Source organism: Manis pentadactyla, chromosome 8 (assembly GCF_030020395.1).
Source record: "Manis pentadactyla isolate mManPen7 chromosome 8, mManPen7.hap1, whole genome shotgun sequence".
Classification (NCBI taxonomy): Eukaryota; Metazoa; Chordata; class Mammalia; order Pholidota; family Manidae; genus Manis; species Manis pentadactyla.
Window position 1 is genome coordinate 90,331,787 of NC_080026.1, and position 19,941 is coordinate 90,351,727.

The window sequence follows — 19,941 nt, forward strand, 5'->3', positions numbered from 1 at the left end:
TTTTTGGAAGTGGGAGAATTTAAAAAGCTCATTCAGTACTTTGATTTTCCATTGCTAGACAAATATACTAGGATTAGAAGCCAAATTTGCCTGCTGTAGTGGAAACACCTCTTGGTCTTTGAGTATTTCTTTAGAATGTAAAAATACTTTTACCTACAGTTGCCATCTTAAAAATTTCAACAGTAACTTTGTTTCTCAAAACAGTCTTCTCTCTCCACCAGTTTTTATATGCTTAATAATAAATGGCCCTAAACCCCACTAGACTGCCAGGGGTTATTCAGAATATCCCAGGATAGGCTCTTGATCCTGGTCTAACTTACCTCAAGAGCTTCCCATGGGGTTGAAATCCTGCCTTATTTTCTCTGTGACCCAGAATATTGGATTGTTGTAGACATAGGAACAAATATTAAATATGGGAATAAGTTCTCAGAGCGTGCCAATTTCTGATTATTAGTCATTTTGCTTTAAAGATGCTTTTTATTTCCTGGGCATCTAAATTTGCAAGTGTCCTTTCTTCAGTTAACAGTACAATATGTTGAATAGCCAAAACAATCTTGAGAAAGAACAGCAAAGTTGGAGGAGTGACACTTCTCAGTTTTAAAACATAATACAAAGCTGTATGATCAAGAAAGTATAGTAATGACATAAGGTTAGATATATTGACCAGTGGAATAAAATTGCCAACAAATAAGCCCTTACATTTATGCTGAAATGGTTTTCCACAAGAATTCCTTAGGGAACGAAAAATTTCTTATTCTTGAAATTCTTTGGGGAATTCTAAGAACATTCCTTGGGGAAAGAACAATCTTTCCAAAAAAAGGTGCTGAGACAATTGGGTGTCAACATATAAAAGAATGAAGTTGGATACCTAATACACAGTACAGAGAAAAATTATCTCAATGGATCATAGATACAAATGTCAGAGCTGAAACAATGAAATTAGTCAACAAAAACATAGCTGTAAATGTTCATAAGGTTATATTACAGAGTTTTTTCCTTAGTTAAAACACCTAAAGCACAAGTGACAAAAGAAAGAAAAGATAAATTGGACTCCATCAAAATTAAAAATTTTTGTTCTTCAAAGGACTCTACCAAGAAAGATAAGAAAAAACTAAGAATAAGAGAGAACATTTGCTTATCAGATGTCTGATAAGGAGGTTGTATAAGGAATATAAAAAGGACTCATATCTCAATTAAAAAAGGACAATCTAAACTAAAAATGAACAATGTATTTAAATTGACCTTTTACAAAGAAAATATACAGATGACCAATAAGCATATGAAAATAGGCTGAACATCATTAGTCATCATGAAAATGTAAATCAAACTCAAAATGAGATACCACTTCACACTAGAATGGCTAGAACCAAAAAGAGACAATAACAAGTGTTTTCAAGGATGTAGAGAAATTGGAACCCTTGGACATTCCTAATGGGAATGTAAAATTGTTCCTTCTCTTTAGAAAACAGTCTGTTAGTTCCTTAAAGGATAAACATAGTTATCATACGACCAAGTAATTCCACACCTAGGCATATATACCCAAGGTTAATGAAAACAAATGTCTACACAAAACTTGTTACAAGAATGTTCATAGCATCAATCATAATAGCAAAAGGGAAACAATCCAAATGGCAATCTACTAATGAATGAATAAAAATAAATGGTATGTCAAATGATTTCACTATTTGTGCAGTATAAAAACAAAGCAAAACAGAAGGAACAAAATAGCAGTAGACTCATATAGACATCGAGAAGGGACTAGTGGTTACCAAGGGGCAAGGGGACACAATAATTCACAATCACAATATAGGTTGCTCACGGGGATGGTAGTAAAGAGAATACAATTAATGGTTCTGTAACATCTTACTATGTTGATAGACAGTGACCACACTAGAGGGGGTGAGGAGTTAATAGTATAGGTAACTATTGAACCAGTGTGTTGTATATATGAAACCAACATAAGATTGTATATCAATGGTACTTCAATAAAACAAAGTGGTATGTCTGTGCATTGGAGTATTATTTGGCAATAAAAAAGAAGTGAAATACTGACAAGTGCTACAAATGTGAATGGACATGCTAAGTAAAAGAAGCTAGACACAAATGTCCACATGTAATAGGATTCCATTTATGTAAACTGTCTCAAGCAAAATCTATAGAGATAAAAAGTAGAGCAGTGATTGATAGGGGCTGTGAAAAGGAACAAGTGACATGACAGCTAAGGTACTATTTTTCAGGGGGATGAAAATGTTCTAAAATTATATAGTGATAATGGTTGGCCAACTCTGAATATACTAATAGCCATTGAATTGCATACTTTAAAAGGGTGAATTTTATGGTATTTAAAGTGTATTTCAATAAAGCTGATATCAAAAAACAAGTAGATTTTTATTTAAATGGATAAAGCCATTTATTTAAAACATTTTCATTCCAACATTTGGTGTATGTTTTCAGCACAAGTACTAAAAGAATGTCTGATGTTTTATAGGATAGAACAGCTTCATAATATATATTATAAATTGTAAATGTTTAAAATCACAGGACAGTAGTCACAAACATAACTCACACAACTTTGGATACATCATTTGCCATCTTTAGTGACTGCTATGTGGCCCTAGCTTCAGCAGCTGATAAATTAACACATCCTTTCATTACAAAGTAATGTGATTCTTGACAAAAGTTTTAAAATTTGGGATATTTTTATCATTAAAATCTGCTTCCAAAATTAGACTTCCAATTTTATCAATAGTGTAATGCGTAGTTTTTGAAATTTTCAGACAATGCAACCATTTTGGGTTTTTGTGATTTTTAACTATTGATTCAACAAACCTTTCATGAGAGCCTCCCATGAGCTATATTGTGTGCTTAGGAGCCAAGTATGTAGAAATAAAGAAAGGAGACGTAAAATAGTGGCTAATACACTGTATTAGATCCTAGCTCTGTGCTACTATAGAAAGGTTAAGGAACTTGCTAGAATGTCCTGATCCAGTAAATGACTAAGCAGTTTGTTTTTTTGTTTTCAATTTAGTTACAGTACAGTTTTTACTTAACTATAACATACCTGCAGAAGACTTAAGGTCACAGAATTTTTCTAAAGTTAACATGCTTGTGTAACCAGGATCGAATATTACCAGCACCTCCAAAGCACTTTTCTTGCCCCCTCTATTACTTTAGTAAAAAGACTACTTTATTTATTTATTTATTATTTTTATTTTGGTATCATTAATCTACAATTACATGAGCAATATTATGGTTACTAGACTCCCCCCCCATCAAGTCCCCACCACATACCCATTACAGTCACTGTCCATCAGCGTAGTAAGATGCTGTAGAATCACTACTTGAAAAAGACTACTTCAATATCCTTAAAAGTAACGATTCTCCTGCATTCTAACATTATTAATCTTGCCTGATTTGAATTTTATGTAAATGGAGCCTTATGTATTCTTTTGTGTGTCTTTCACACAGCATTACAATTGTGAGATTAATCCATGTTCTTAACTGTAGATCATTCTTATTGCTCAGTAGTGTTCTATTATGAATAGTTAGAATTCATTGAACCATTCTTCCAGTGATTAACATTTGGTTTGTTTCCAGTTGGGAATAATAATGAATAGTGGTGTTATCTTCAGGAAATATAAAAAACATTTCTCTTGTTATATACCTAGAAGTGGAATTGCTTGATTGTGGGGGTATACATATGTGTATCTTCGTTGATACTAACACATAATGTTCCTAATGGTCATCCTTTTTAGATTCATAGAAATAATGTATAAGTGTTCCAGTTGCTCCACATTCTTACCAATATTTAATATTTCCAAATTTTTCATTTTAGACATTTTACTTGGTGTGTAGTGCTTTTTTTTTTTTAAAGATTTCTACTCTTTAGTGTGGTAACAATACTCAAAATATGAATTTCCCATCTTAACCATTTTTAAGTGTATAATTCGGTACTTTAGATATATTCACATTGTTTTAAAAGAGGTCTCCAGAGCTTTTCCATCCTGCAAATATGAAACACTATAACTAAATGACTCCCCATTTTCCCATCACACCAGCCCCTGTTAACCACCATTCCACTTCATGTTACTATAAATTTGATAACTTTAGATACTTCGTATAAGTGTAATCATATAGTATTTGTCTTTTTGTTGCTGGCTTATTTCACTTAGCATTGTGTCCTCAAGGTACATCCATTTTGTAACATGTTACAGAGTTCCTTTGTTATGTCTGAGTAATATTCCATTGTATGTGTATATACCACATTTTGCTTATCCATTCATCTGTCAGTAGACATTTTGGGTTCCTTTCACCTCTTAGCTATTGTGAATAGTGATTCTATGAATAAGGATATGCAAATAATGTTTGAGACCCTGCTTTCAATTCTTTTGTATACTCAGAGTGGGATTACTGTGGATCATGTGGTAGCTCTATTTTTGGTTTTTTGAGGAACCTCCATAATGTTTTATAAGGCAGTTGCACCATTTTATAACCCCATCGACATACATAATGCTTTACTTTTTTTTTTTAACTTGGCTAGATGAGTAATAATGTTGAACATATTTTCATATGCTCATCATCTGGATATTCTTTTGGTTTTTGAGTCTATTCAATCTCTTTGGTCAACTTTCTATTTTGTTTTTATTACTCAGATAAGTTCTTTATTTTCAGTAAGAATATTTTGTCAATTATATATATTACAAATATGTATTTTCCCACTGAATGACTTGATTTTATACTTTCTCTTTGGTTGGTTAATGTTTTTAATGAATAGAGGTTCGTGATTTTAGTATAATCCAACTTGTTAACTTTTTTCTTGATAATTATTTAATTTGGCAGTCTATTTTTAAATGTTTTACCCACGGTGATGAAGATGTTTCCTTCTAAAAACTTAGTTTCTTTCATATTTATATCTACAGTATAACTCAAGTTATCTCTGTGAGGTAGTGGCCAAGATTCCTTTTTTTTTTCCATGTGAATGTCTGCACAGTACCATTTATTGAAAACACTGCTTTCTGCATTGCACTGCAATGTCAACTTTGTCATAAGCCAGGTAACCATATTTATATGGATATTCTGCATTGTCTTTCCTGTTCCACTGATTTCTTTATCTGTCATTGCACCTGTACTAGACTATGTTAATTCAGCTTTAAAGTAGATCATGAAATCTGATAAATCACTTTCTTTGTTCCTTTTCTTGTCTCTTCTTGCTCCTTTGCATTTCCATATAAACGTTAGAACAAGATTGTCGATTTCCACCCAAAACAAAAGTCTAATAGGATTTTGATTGTGATTGTATCGAATCTAGAAATCATTTTAAGGGAAGTTGACATCATTATATTATAATAATGGTTCTTCCACAGCTATGGTGTCTATCTCCTTTTCCTTTTTTTTTTTTTTGTTATCATTAATCTACAATTACATGAAGAACATTATGTTTACTAGGCTCCCCCCTTCACCAAGTCCCCCCCCACACCCCATTACAGTCACTGTCCTTCAGTGTAGTAAGATGCTGTAGAATCACTACTTGTCTTTTCTGTGTTGCACAGCCCTCCCCATGCCCCCCCCACATTATACATGCTAATCGTAATGCCCCCGTTCTTTTTCCCCCCCTTATCCCTCCCTTCCCACCCATTCTCCCCAGTCCCTTTCCCTTTGGTAACTGTTAGTCCATTCTTGGGTTCTGTGATTCTGCTGCTGCTTTATTCCTTCAGTTTTTCTTTGTTCTTATACTCCACAGATGAGTGAAATCATTTGGTAGTTGTCTTTCTCCACCTGGCTTATTTCACTGAGCATAATACCCTGTAGCTCCATCCATGTTGCAATTGGTAGGATTTGTTTTCTTCTTATGGCTGAATAATATTCCATTGTGTGTATCCATTTATACATTCATCTACTGATGGACACTTAGGTTGCTTCCATTTCTTGGCTATTGTAAATAGTGCTGCAATAAACATAGAGGTGCATCTGTCTTTTTCAAACCAGGCTGCTGCATTCTTAGAGTAAATTCCTAGAAGTGGAATTCCTGGGTCAAATGGTATGTCTATTTTGAGCTTTTTGAGAAACCTCCATACTGCTTTCCACAAGGGTTGAACTAGCTTACATTCCCACCAGCAGTTGTAGGAGGGCTCCCCTTTCTCCACAACCTTGCCAACATTTGTTGTTGTTTGTCTTTTGGATGGTAACCAGCCTTACTGGTGTGAGGTGATATCTCATTGTGGTTTTCATTTGCATTTCTCTGATGATTAGTGATGTGGAGCATCTTTTCATGTGCCTGTTGGCCATCTGAATTTCTTCTTTGGAGAACTGTCTATTCAGTTTCTCTGCCCATTTTTTAATTGGATTATTTGCTTTTTGTTTGTTGAGGTGTGTGAGCTCTTCATATATTTTGGATGTCAACTCTTTATGTCATTTATGAATATGTTCTCCCATACTGTAGGATACCTTTTTGTTCTGTTGGTGTCCTTTGCTGTACAGAAGCTTTTCAGCTTGATATACTCCCACTTGTTCATTTTTGCTTTTGTTTCCCTTGCCCGGGGAGGTATGTTCATGAATGTTTGCTTTGCTTTTATGTTCTACAAATAAGTGAAATCATATGGTACTTATCCTTCTCCATCTGGCTTATTTCACTGAGCATAATACCCTATAGATCCATCCATGTTGTTGCAAATGGCAGGGTGTCTTTTTTATGGCTGAATAATATTCCATTCTGTATATGTACCACATCTTCTTTAACCATTCATCTGTTGATGGACATTTAGGTTGCATCCATATTTTGGTTATTGTAAATAATGCAGAAATAAACATAGGGGTCCATTTATCTTTTCAGATCAGGGATTGTGTTTTCTTCAGGTAAATTCCTAGAAGTGGAATTACTGGGTCAAGTGGTATTTCTATTTTTAGTTTTTTGAGAACTTCATACTGCTTTCCACAGTGGCTGCACCAATTTACATTCCCACCAGCAGTGTAGGAGGGTTCCCTTCTCGCCAGCACTTGGTATTTCTTGTCTTTTGGATATTGCCCATTCTGACTGTTGTGAGGTGGTATCTCACTGTGGTTTTGATTTACATTTTCCTGATCATTAGCGATGTGGAGCATTCTTCCATGTGCCTGCTCCATCTGTATTTCTTCTCCAGAGATATGTCTGTTCAGGTCGTCCGCCCATTTTTTAATTGGGTTGTTTTTTTGGTGTTGAGATGTATGGGTTCTTTATGTATTTTGGGTGTCAATCCCTTATCAGATGAATCATTCACAAATATATTCTCCCATTCTATTCTATAGGTAGCCTTTTTGTTCTGCTGATGGTGTCCTTTGCTGTATACAAGCTTTTTAGTTTGGTGTAGTCTCACTTGTTCATTTTTTATTTTGTTTCCCTTGCCTGAAGAGATGTGTCCAGGAAAAAATTGCTCATATTTATGTTCAAGAGATTTTTGCCTGTTTTCTTTTTTTTTTAATTTTTTAGTAAGGTATTATTGATATACACTCTTATGAGGGTTTCACATGTAAAAACAATGTGGTTACTACATTTACCCATATTATCAAGTCCCCAACCATACCCCAATGCAGTCACTGTCCATCAGTATAGTAAGATGCCACAGACTCACTGTTTACCTTCTCTGTGCTACAGTTTTCCCCGTGATCCCCGACACCATATGTACTAAACATAATACCCCTCAGTCCCCATCTCTCCCCTCCCAACCTGCCTCCCCACACCCCTCCCCTTTGGTAACCATTAGTCCCTTATTGAGTCTGTGAGTCTGCTTCTATTTTGTTCCTTCAGTTTTGCTTCATTGTTATACTCCACAAATGAGGGAAATCATTTCGCACTTGTCTTTCTCTGCCTGGCTTATTTCACTGAGCATAATATCCTCCAGCTCCATCCATGTTGTTGGAAATGGTAGGATTTGTTTTCTTTTTTATGGCTGAATAGTATTCCATTGTGTATATGTACCACATCTTCTTTATCCATTCACCCACTAATGGACACCTAGGTTGCTTCTATATCTTGGCTATTGTAAATAGTGCTGCAATAAACATAGGGGTGCATATGTCTTTTTGAGTCTGAGAAGTTGTATTCTTTGGGTAAATTCCAAGGAGTGGGATTCCCAGGTCAAATGGTATTTCTATTGCTTTCCACAATGGTTGAATTGCCTATGTTTTCTTCTAAGAATTTTATGATTTCATGACTTATGTCCAAGCCTTTGATCCATTTTGAGTTTACTTTTGTGTATGGAATTAGACAATAATCCAGTTTCATTTTCTTACATGTACTTGTCCAGTTTTGCCAACACCAGTTGTTGAAGAGGCCTTCTTTTCCTCATTGTGTATTCATGGCTCCTTACTTATATATTAATTCACCATAGATGGTGTGGATTTATATCTGAGCTCTCTATTCTGTTCCATTGATCTATGGGTCTGCTCTTGTGTCAGTACCAAATTGTTTTGATTACTGTGGCTTTGTAGTAGAGCTTGAAGTCAGGGAGTATAATTCCTCCATCTTTGTTCTTCTTTCTAAGGATTGCTTTGGCTATTCAGGGTCTTTTGTGGTTCCATGTGAATTTTAGAACTATTTGTTCTAGTTTGTTGAAGAATGCTGTTGGTATTTTGATAAAGATTGCATTGTATCTGTAGATTACGTTAGGCAGGATGGCCATTTTGACAATATTAATTCTTACTATCCTTAAACATAGGATAGATTTCCATTTCTTGGGGTCTTTAATTTCTCTCATGAGTGTTTCATGGTTTTCAGAATACAGGTCTTTCACCTCCTTGGGTAGGTTTATTCCTAAGTATTTTATTCTTTTTGATGCAATTGTAAATGGAATTGTTTTCCTGATTTCTCTTGCTACTAGTTCATTGTTATTATATAGGAATGCAACAGATTTCTGTATGTCAGTTTTGTATCTTACAGCTTCGTTGAATTCATTTATTAGTTCTAATAGTTTTTTGGTGGATTCTTCATGGTTTTCTGTGTATAATATCTTGTCTTCTGCAAATGCCTCTTATTTCTGTGTCGTCTGATTGCTGTGGTTAAGACCTCCAGTACTATGCTGAATAAAAGTGGTAAGAGTGGACATCCTTGTCTTGTTCCTGATCTTAGAGGAAAAGCTTTCAGCTTTTCACCATTGAGTACATTAGCTATGGGTTTGTCGTATATGGCCTTTACTAGGTTGAGGTACATTTCCTCCCTGCCCATTTTGTGGACAATTTTTGCCATGCATGGATGTTGAATTTTGTCAAATGCTTTTTTAAGCATCTATTGAGATGATCATGTGGTTTTTATCCTTCTTGTTATTGTGGCATATGATATTAATTGATCTATGACTATTATGCCATCCTTGCATCTCCAGAATAAGTCCCACTTGGTCATAATATATGATCCTTTTGATGTATTTTTTAATTTGGTTTGCTAATTTTTTTAGCATTTTTGCAATTATGTTCATCAGGGGTATTGGTTTAAATTTTCTTTTTTTGTGATGTCTTTGGTTTTGGTATTAGAGTGATGCTGGCATCATAGGATGAGTTTGGAAGTATTCCCTGCTCTTGTACTTTTTGGAATACTTTAAGAACGATGGGTATTAGCTCTTTAAATGTTTGTTAGAATTCAGCTGTGCAACTGTCCTGTCCTGGACTTTTGTTTATTGAGAGATTTTTATTACTAATTCAATTTCATTGCTGGTGGTTGGTCTGTTCAGATTTTCTGTTTCTTCCTGGGTCAGTCTTGGAAAGTTGTGTATTTCTAGGAATTTGACCATTTCTTCTAAGTTGTCCAGTTTATTGGCATAAAATTTTTTCATAGTATTCTCTAATAATTCTTTGTATTTCTGTGGTATCCATTGTGATTATTCCTTCTTCATTTCTGATTTTCTTTATCTGTGTTCTCTCTTTTTTCTTGATAAGTCTGGCTAGGGGTTTGTCTGTTTTGTTTATTTTCTCAAAGAACCAACTCAGTTTCCTTGATTTTTTTTTTCTCTATTGTCTTACTCTTCTCTATTCTGCTCTGATCTTTATTATGTCCTTCCTTCTACTAACTTTGGGTTTCATTTGTTCTTTTTCAAGTTTCTTTAATTGTGAGTTTCGTCTGTTTATTTGGGAATGTTCTTATTTCTTGAGGTAGGCCAGTATTGACATGTACTTCCCCCTTAGAACTGCCTTCACAGCATCCCCCAGATTTTGGGCTGTTGAATTTTTGTTTTCATTTGTCTCCATGTATTGCTTGATTTCTGTTTTAATTTGGTCATTGATCCATTGATTTTTTAGAAGCATGTTGTTTAGCCTCCTTGTGTTTGTAGGCTTTTTTTGTTTGTGTTTGTGTAATTTATTTCTGGTTTCATAACACTGTGGTCTGAGAAGTTGATTGATACAATTTCAGTCTTTTTGAACTTATTGAGGCTCTTTTTGTGGCCTACCATGTGATATGTTCTGGAGTACATTCCATGTACACTTGAGGAGAATGTGTATCCTGCTGGTTTTGGGTGGAGTGTTCTGTAGATATCTGTTAAGTCCATCTGCTCTAATGTATTGTTCAGTGCCTCTTTTCTTTCTTTATTTTCTGTCTGGTTGATCTGTCTATTGATGTGAGTAGTGTGTTAAAGTCTCCTAAAATGAATGTTTTGCAATCTATTTCCTCCTTTAATTATGTTAGCATTTGTGTTACATATTTAGATGCTCCTATATTCAGTGCATAGATATTTATAATGGTTACATCCTCTTGTTGTACTGCCCCCTTTATCATTATGTAATGTCCTTGTGTCTTGTTACTTTGTTTATTTTGAAATCTGTTTTGTCCAATATAAGTACTGCTACTCCTGATTTTTTTTTTCTATTGTTTGCATGAAATCTCTTCTTGTATCCCTTCACTTTTAGTTTGTTTATGTCTTTGGTTCTGCAGTGAGTCTCCTGTAGACAGCATATAGATGGGTCTTCTTTTTCTCATACCTTCTGTGACCCTATGCCTTTTGATTGGTTCATTCAGTCCATTTACATTTATGGTAATTATTAATAGGTATGTACGTATTACCATTTTATTGTTTTCTGGTTGTTTTTATAGTTCCTCTCTGTTCCTTTCTTCCTCTCTTATACTCTTCTCTTGTTATTTGATGGTTTTCTTTGGTGTTGTGGTTGGATTTCTCTTTTCTAATTTTTTATGTATCTATTATAGGCTTTAGGTCTGTGCTTAGTAAGGGTTCACAGATAACTTCCTGATGATATAACAGTCTATATTAAGTTGATGATTGCTGTATTTTAAACACAGTCTAAAAGTACTTTTTTCTTCTTCCTCCTGCACACTTTACCTATTAGATGTCATAGTCTGCACTCTTTGTGCATCCCTTGATTGATTTTTATGTATAGTTGGTTTTGCTACTTTTGTTTTAATTTCATACTTGCTTGGTAATTAATTGGTCTGCTGCCTTTACTGTAGGTTTATTTTCACTGGTGAAAGCTATTTAGCCTTAGGAACATTTCCATGTACAGCAGTCCCTTTAACATATCATGTAATGCTGGTTTTGTTGTTACACATTCTTCGAGGCTTTGTTTATCTAGAAATTGTTTAATCCCTACTTCAAATTAAATGATAATCTTGCCAAGTAGAGGGTTTTTTGTTGAAGTTCCTTCTGTTTCAGTACATTAAATATTTCTTGCCATTCCCTTTTTGCCTGTAAAGCTTCTGCTGAGAAGTCTGTTGATAATCTGATGGGGTTTCTCTTACAAGTAATCTTTTTTTCTCTCTGTGACTGCTTTCGGTACTCTCTCCTTATCCTTAATCTTTGCCATTTTAATTGCTTTATTTCTTGGTGATGTCTTCCTGGGGTTCTGTTTGTTAAGGGCTCTCTGTGCTTCCATGACCTGAGTGTCTATTTCCTTCCCCAGACTGGGGAAGTTTTCAACAATTATTTCCTCAAATAGACTTTGTATCCCTATTATCTGAATATTGTTTCGTTTGGGTTGGTCACACAGGTCTCTTATTATTCTTTCATTCCTAGAGCTCCTTTTTTCTCTTTGTTCTTTGGCTTCATTGTGTTCCTGTTCTCTAATTTCCATCTCATTGATTGTCTCCTTTACTTGTAGCAATCTATTGTTCATTCCCTCCACTTTGTGTTTCATATCAGCCACTGTATTCTTCAGCTATTGTATCTCTTTGTCAAAGTCCTCCCTCAGATCTTTAATGCATTTCTGCAGATCAGTGAGTATGTTTATGACTTTTGCTTTGAAATCTTTATTAAGAAGATTGGTGATCTCTGTTTCATTTAGCCCTCTTTCTCTGCCTTTTTCTGTAGTGTTTTTTGGAACATATTCCTCTGCCTCCTCATTTTGTCAGGGTTTCTGTGTGTCTTCCTTTGTATTAGATGGACCTGCTATGCTTCCTGATATAGAGAGTAATGGCTTTATGAAGAAGGCATGCCGTGGTGCCCAGAATCTCAGAACTCTTTCCTCTCCAGTGCCTGCTTCTCCTTTGGATCCCCAATTGCTGTTCATGGGCAATGTGTGAGGTGGCCTTTCTGTTTATCAGCAGTGGTTTATCTCAGTCTGCTGAGGTCAGTGGTTTGCCTCAGCCAGGCCTATATGAACAGAAAAGTCTTTTCTGCTAGGATGGTTGTTGTCAGGGCTACCCTTTACCTGCCCTGCAGTGATGGCAGGGCTGCTGGGTTAATGGGGTAGGCTGTGCAAGCTGTACAATGGCAGGGTGCATAGGCTTTTTGGGGTGGCAAGTTGCCTGGTTGCACAGTACTCTGCAGTGGCAGGGAGTCACTCAGTTGGAGAGTTCAGGTGCACTGAGGCAGCAAGTCAGGTGGTAGGAGGCTGTCAGCTGCAGAAGCAGCTAATCATTCCATGGCAGAGTGCAGCTGCTGCAATGAGTCCTGTGGGCACCCCCTAGCAGCAGCAAGATATGCAGCACCCACCTTGTCTACTCACGGGGAAGAAGGACTCTTGGAGTTGACTCCTACAGGCTTCTCCCCAGTTGTGCTGAAACAGGTCCATGAAATCTGAGTCTCCCTCTTCCCTTCAGGCAGCAAAGTCCTATGCTGCTGGGCCCAGTGGGCTATCATATCAGCAGTGGACAGGACAGTGCCTCAGGGCTGAGCTGCAAGCGAGGGGTATAGAGTATCTGGGGCTCCCCAGAGTACCTGGCCTGTTGGGCTGAGGGAGGGCTGGGGAGGTATTGTCCACCTGCCCTTTCTCCTACAATGATACCTCTGTCCAACCCTCAGCCCTCTGGACCCCTCCCACTGCTAGCAAATCTTTCAAACTGCTGCCTGTGCTTTGAATTTCAGCAGGATGGGTGGAGCATGCCTGTCCTACACAAGTGGCTGGAGTGTCACCCTCCCAGAGGGCTACAACTATCCCTGGTGTCCAGTCCCGCTAATCACCAGAACCCAATGCACTATGGACTCATGTTCCCAGAGTAGAACTCCAGGGCCAGCTGTGCAGAGTTTGTTGGTGCCTATCCCCTCCCCACTCAGTTCGTCTTCCTCCCTCCTGTGAGCTGGGATGGAAGAAGGGATAGGGTCCTGCTGTATCATGGCTCTGCCACTTTAACCTTTTCTGTGTTGTCTTCTCTTCTTCCCCAGGTGTGGGTCATCTGTTTTGTAGTCCACAGGTCATTTTCGGGTTTAGTTGTATTTGCTGTAGTTGCTTCCTTGGTTTGTGTGGGGAGGGGGAAGGTTTCCATCTTGCCTGCCTTCTCTACCATCTTGAACCTCTGAGTCTTTGTGGAGCCTTTTTATTAAGAATGCTAATCAGACTCATAAGGGCTTCCCCCTTGTAACTGAATCATCTCCCAAAGACCCATCTCCTAATACCATTGCATTAGGATTTAGGATTTAATGTATAAATTTGGGTGGACACAATGTCCATACCCTTACAATACTTACGTAGTTAATTAAACTTAGATCTGAATTTAGAGACTTAGTATGCTTAATTTTCTACTGTTTGTTGAAGGAAATTTGGAAAATCTGGGCAGAGCACAAACACCATGAATATAAACAGCATTTTAGCATTTCCCATACAAAGAGTGGATCAATATAACTTTGTTGTTAGTTTGGCAACTTAAAAATTATCTGGTATAATTTTGTTTGATAAAATATATATAATTTTGTATTTGAGCTTATTGAAAGCAAATGTGTTCTTATTGGCTGTAAAAAGCCATATAAACATAGAAAAAAATTTTAATATAAATAATTGTGTTTAGGGGGAAGGTCCTAAAGCCAACTCTACTCAAGGGATGCCTTGATAGCAATGATTGTTTACCATCTGGAGTGACAGAAGAAAGTGATATTGGGTAACTAACATCTTAAGAAGTTTCACCTCAAGTTTATGTAATATTCTTAATAGCCACAAAAATAGACTATTAACAATGCTATTGGTTGCTCCATTTTAGTCACAGGGTGGGAAGTTTTACTATTTATTGATTATGTACTGATTAATGTGGTCAGTCTCTTTGCTCTAAATTTATGATATATGGAGGGAGTAACAGAATGGATGTTTTTATGTGGTATCAATATTTTTATAGGGCCCCTGGGCAATATTTTAAATCCTTTTGAAGCTTTTTTAGCACCCCATGGATATAATGTAGTGTAAGATAAATGGATAAATATTCAAAATTAATTGTTGTGTTTTGCATTCACCATGTCATCTGGACCACCTTAATCTTATGATAAAATGGGTACGATAAATTCTCGTGATAGCATGGAAAAATCACAGGAATTGCAGGAACATTGCTTTGTATAGTTTATTCCATTATAGTAAAACCATTCACTCAAGCATTTCTTGAAATGTTAAGTTTCAGTGCATAAAGTTTATTTTAATGTTGGGAATCCTTTGTTATTTCCATCTCACTAGATTTGTCCTGTTGTGGCATTTGTGGAAGAACAGAGTTGTTAGGATCCTCTGTCATCTATTTTGCAATACTGTATGGACAGTGAAAGAAAACACAGACTGCTTTGGTCTACTTTTACAAATAATAATCACATACCACAAATTTCTGTTCTGCCTGTTGTTTGTTAGTTAACTAACCTGGGATACTCTGTTATGAGTTATGTGGAGGCAGCTAGTCTGACAACTAAAGGTCTTACACTATTACCCCTTTGAGAAATAGTAATTTTAAAAAACCTATAATGCAATGATACAGAGCTTTGAAAGCAATATCCATTTATTCAACTTTAGGTGTGTTGTTTTCGTAAAAGACTGCATTCTGCATTTTCAGGTTTTGAGAAGAAGCAGCCATGAAGAGAAGGTTCTTTGTTTGGTTCGGCAGCGCACAGGCCATCGCTGCCCAACAGCTGTGATGGTGGTGCTCATCATGGTGTGGGATGGCATTCCTCTCCCAACGGCTGACAGACTGTACACAGAGCTTACCGAAAATCTGAAGTCGTACAACGGTCACCCCACAGACCGAAGATGCACTCTCAATGAAAAGTAATCAAACCTGTTTTGTACTGCTTCGCCATTAGGACCTCTATTATATAATGTTAAGTTGTTCTTTAACTACCAACCACATATATATTAAATGGGAGAACAGGATTTTAGGTGTTGTGCAAATAAAGGAATGAACATTTCTTTAAAGAGAGACTTCATTTCATAGTGAGTTAAGACCATTCTAGAATGTTCTCCTTTAGAATATTCTTTTTTTTTGCTTCCCCTTTGATACATGATCCCACTTACCCCTACAGTCTGGAGGAAAGGGAGTTTTCCTTAAAGGAAAAGCTCCGCCATAGGGAATGTACCATTTTGCATTTCCTCTAGCAATGTAAGAGAATACCTCTTTTCCTATAGTGTTGCCAGTGGATATGCTGTCAAATTTGAGTTTTTGCCTACTTTAATAGGTGGTAATTGAAATCAGATTACTTTAGATTTATATTTTCATGTTATGAGTGAAGGATATTTTTTCATATGGTTAAGAGCCATGTGCCATTTTGTTTTGGGTCAACCATCTGTTAATTGTTCTAGCTCATATTTCTAAAAGATTGTTCACTTTTTCTCTGCTTTACATAATGGGGGCTATTAATGTTTATAATACAATTTCTAAATGTTTTTGCCAGTTTGATGTTTGTCCTTTTACTTTTGCTATGTCATCATTTGCAGAAGTTTTTTTATATAGTTATATCTGTCTTTTCCTTTATTTGTGTCTGAACTTTGAGTGATATATAAGAACATTTTTCTCACACAAGTTATAGAGTAATTCACCCATGTTTTCTTTTAGTACTTGTTAAAATCATAAATTTTTAAAAACATAAATCTGATATATTTAAAGTGTATGCTGGTCAATAGTGGGAACAGGAGGTCCATTTATCCCAACACTACTTACTAAAGAGTACTTCTTTTCCCCTTGATTTGAAATGCTACTTCAACAGTATACAAAAATTACATATGCAGTGGAGTCTACTCAAGTTTGAATTCAGTATCATTGGCCTGGCTTTTAAGGTACTAGTATCTCATTTTCTAAAGTATAGAGGTTTTATAATATATTTTAATATTTGGTGGGCTAGCTCACCATTCTTGCTCTTTTTTAAGGCTTTCTTTTTTATTCTATTTTGTTTGTGCTTCCAAATAAACTCTATATTCAATTTGTATGGTTCTAAGATAAATCTAATGATATTTTTAGTGAGATTGCATTAAATTAACTTATAAAGAACTGACACCTTTGTGATATTGAATCTTCCTATGCCGTAACATAGTTTCTCTTCCATTTTATTTGTTTACTTTTGTGCCCTTCCAGAGTGTTTTGTATAGTTTTCTTCATATAGGTCTCTCTCTCTCTCTCTCTCTCTCTCTCTCTCTCTCTCTCTCTCTCTCTTTTTAAAACAATAAACACCTTTAATGAGCTAAGATAGGCAGGAGGAGGATTTTTTTATTTGCCTTTTTTGGCGCCTTGATTTTCCTCAGGGAGAACTCCAGCTCCTAGCCATCTGCTCGGCCACGCTGGCCTGGTCATGAAGCGACGCATGTAAGAAGCTTGCCCCCTGGAACTGCTCCTACAGAATACTGCTGATTTGGGCATTCTTTTTCCTTTCATCATGTTTCTTAATGAATTTTCTTCTATCTCTTGTTTAAAATCTCTTCCTCCTTAGGGGTCAGTATGGCCCCCTTGTTGCAGTGCAGGGGCAGTGCATCGTGGCACTTATATCACTGTGTGCTGTCAATGAGCACAATGCAGTTCTTCACCAAGGTCTTGGTGTGGACCAGTTCATTGTTGGTCACATTGTAGGCAACATCAGTAATCCTCATTTTGAGTGTACTAAGCTGGATCCCCAGGAGAAGTGTCCTACATCTAGCTCAAGGCATCGTCCTTATTGTTGCCTCTCGGCGCACAGGCTGTGTGGGGGTCAGTCTTAGTGTTAGCAGCAAGGTGTCCCAGCTCATACTTTGCCTGTTTTAGTAGGACTTTCTCTTGCCCCGTCTTGCGGCACTTGTCTCAAGAGATGCCCATTGCCTGCGCTGGATGGAAAGGGAAAGACTTAGGTGTCTCTTTAAAAAATAAAATTGTCAACAAGTGGCCATTTTATTTATTTATTTATTTATTTATTTGTATGTCATTATACAAAATATAAACAAAAATGTATATCGTTCCCTCTCTAATCCTTACTACACAAGATTAATTTGAATACTTTCCAGAGCATTCCTTTATGCTTCTAATAGCATCATTTCGTTCTTACCTTTCCAATTCCAGCAAGTGTGTAAACAGCATTTTCAGTGTTTACTAATTATTTTGTTAAGTGGATGCACAATAATATCTCTTGTATAAAGATGCTGCTCTAAAGGATATACATATATTTTCTTATTTAATCTTCCCAAAAATCTAGTAAAATATTGTTTCAATCAGTATAGCATTTCATTTTTTAAAAATTCATATTTACAGAGAAGATGCAATGTCAATGAACTCTTATATCTACTCCTTACCTAGATTCCACAATTGTTAATATTTTGTAACATTTACACTTACACATGTAGTCATACACACCAACTTGTGTTGTTAATTGATTTCAAAAAGTTTTTCTGGATTATTTATGAAATAGTTGCAGACTTTATGCCTTTTTCCCTTAAATAATACTTCAGAGGTTATTTCCTAAGAATGAAGACATTCTCTTCTATAACCTCTGTACACTGACCAAAATGATGAAAGTTAACTTTGATAAAGTACATTTATTTAATCTACAATTCATAGGCAAATATGACCTATTTTCCAAAAATATACTTTAATTTCCCTTACCCAAAATTTTATCTTTTTGGTCTCTTAATTTTTGTAGCAGTCTTTGTCTTTCATGGCATTGACTTTTTTTTAAGGAAAAAGGGCTAATTTTGTAACCTATTGCTCAATTTTGGTTTGTCTGTTTCTTCCTGATTCAGTTCAGTTCAGGAATTACTGGCAGGAATACTATACTCAGTCCATTACATTAAAATTTACTTCAAGTTAACTTGTTCCATTATTGGTGATGTTGAATGTTTAAATTATTCTGTAAAAGTATTTTTAAGTCTCACAGTCTTTCACATTTCCTATGAGTTTAATTTTAAATTAACTCAATATTTAAACTATGTAATCTCCTTCCAATGTATTATTTCGCTAACATACTTAAATCACTTATAAAAAATTTGTTGATGACTTTAATTTCCTTCTGCAATTCCAAATTTAACTCCTTTGATCCCATTTTTCTTCCTTATCAAGTTATTATAATATTTTGTTCCTTTAAAACATCTCCCATCTTTGTAAGAAAATTTAGGGAAAGTTTAAGTATTTGAAGTATTCCTCCCTTTTTTTTTTTTTTTTTTCTTTGTATCTTGAGTTATCCTCTTTGTATTCAATACTATCTTACATATCAGGCATTTTCCTGACTTTTGCAATTAAAAAATACTAATAATTCTAATATCTAGTTTTCTGTGTTCTTTTTGTTCACTTTTTTTATGAATGTTTTTTATTTATATTTTTAAATTATTACACAAATACTACATACATACTAGTAGAAGTTTCAAGCATTATGCAAATAGGAACCACAAGAGTATAAATTACTTCCTTGGTTTTATATCTTTGTATGTATATTCTAATCATTGTCATTCTTACTGTAGAGCCTATTTTAGGGCTTCCGAAATGCCCCCAAAGTGATAAAATACCTATTGCCCTTTAATCAGTCCTCAGAATTATGTCAGTGTCATTTAACAGAGGAAGGAGCTGAAGTCCAAATCCATAAGATGCTCTCTAATTTTCATTTTTAGTAGGGAACAGATCTAGGGCTTAAGATCCAGCCCCTTTATTTCCCTTCCTCAGATGTCTCCAATTCAACCAAGGTTATTGGTATTTTAGATTTGTGTAGTTTATGCTATTTATTTGGATTTATAATCTTGAACAAACATTTTAGTTAAAAATATAGTTATCTTCAAGTAAGTTAGGTTGGTGTTATTAACAATAATACTACTTTAGATAAAATAATAATAGATGTGTTAAAATCAGTTCGTTAGCCATGTATACATCTAAAGTTATATGAACCTGAAATGTTTGTCTGAGGTATTATCCTGCTTTATCATTTCATTCCTTTGCAATACCATCTTACAGTCGTACCTGTACATGCCAAGGAATTGATCCAGAAACTTGCGGAGCTTCATTCTCTTTTGGCTGTTCATGGAGTATGTATTTCAATGGCTGCAAATTTGGTAGAAGCCCAAGCCCTAGAAGATTTAGAATTGATCCAAGCTCTCCTTTACATGTAAGTGTCCTTTTAACTTTTAGATTACACAATGAATATATAAGTACATTCCTTTATATTTTTTTAAGTAATTAAAAATATAAATATTAAAAAGTAGTGACCAAACAGTAAAATATATATATTTGTAAGTAGTTTAAAATTCTAAATAAATTAGGTAAAGTCTTCAACTATCAACCCAAATTCCAATTGTCCCTGGGTCCCTCCTCCTTCTCCCCTAACCCCAGAGAGAATCATTATACCCCAAGTA

At 35.5% G+C, this 19,941-nt stretch overlaps 1 protein-coding gene and 1 pseudogene across 5 annotated transcripts in view; one reads left to right on the forward strand and one right to left on the reverse strand.

Moving 5' to 3' along the window:
* Positions 1-19,941, forward strand: part of TET1 (tet methylcytosine dioxygenase 1) — a 133,922-nt gene that overhangs the window by 91,850 nt on the left and 22,131 nt on the right. For all 5 annotated transcript variants that reach the window (XM_036923984.2, XM_057505924.1, XM_057505927.1 and 2 more), the window contains 2 exons: positions 15,206-15,417; positions 19,544-19,694. In XM_036923984.2, coding sequence (XP_036779879.2) covers positions 15,206-15,417; positions 19,544-19,694 — 363 coding nt within the window. The remainder of the gene's footprint in view (positions 1-15,205; positions 15,418-19,543; positions 19,695-19,941) is intronic.
* LOC118931498 (40S ribosomal protein S8-like) lies at positions 16,816-17,609 on the reverse strand (annotated as a pseudogene).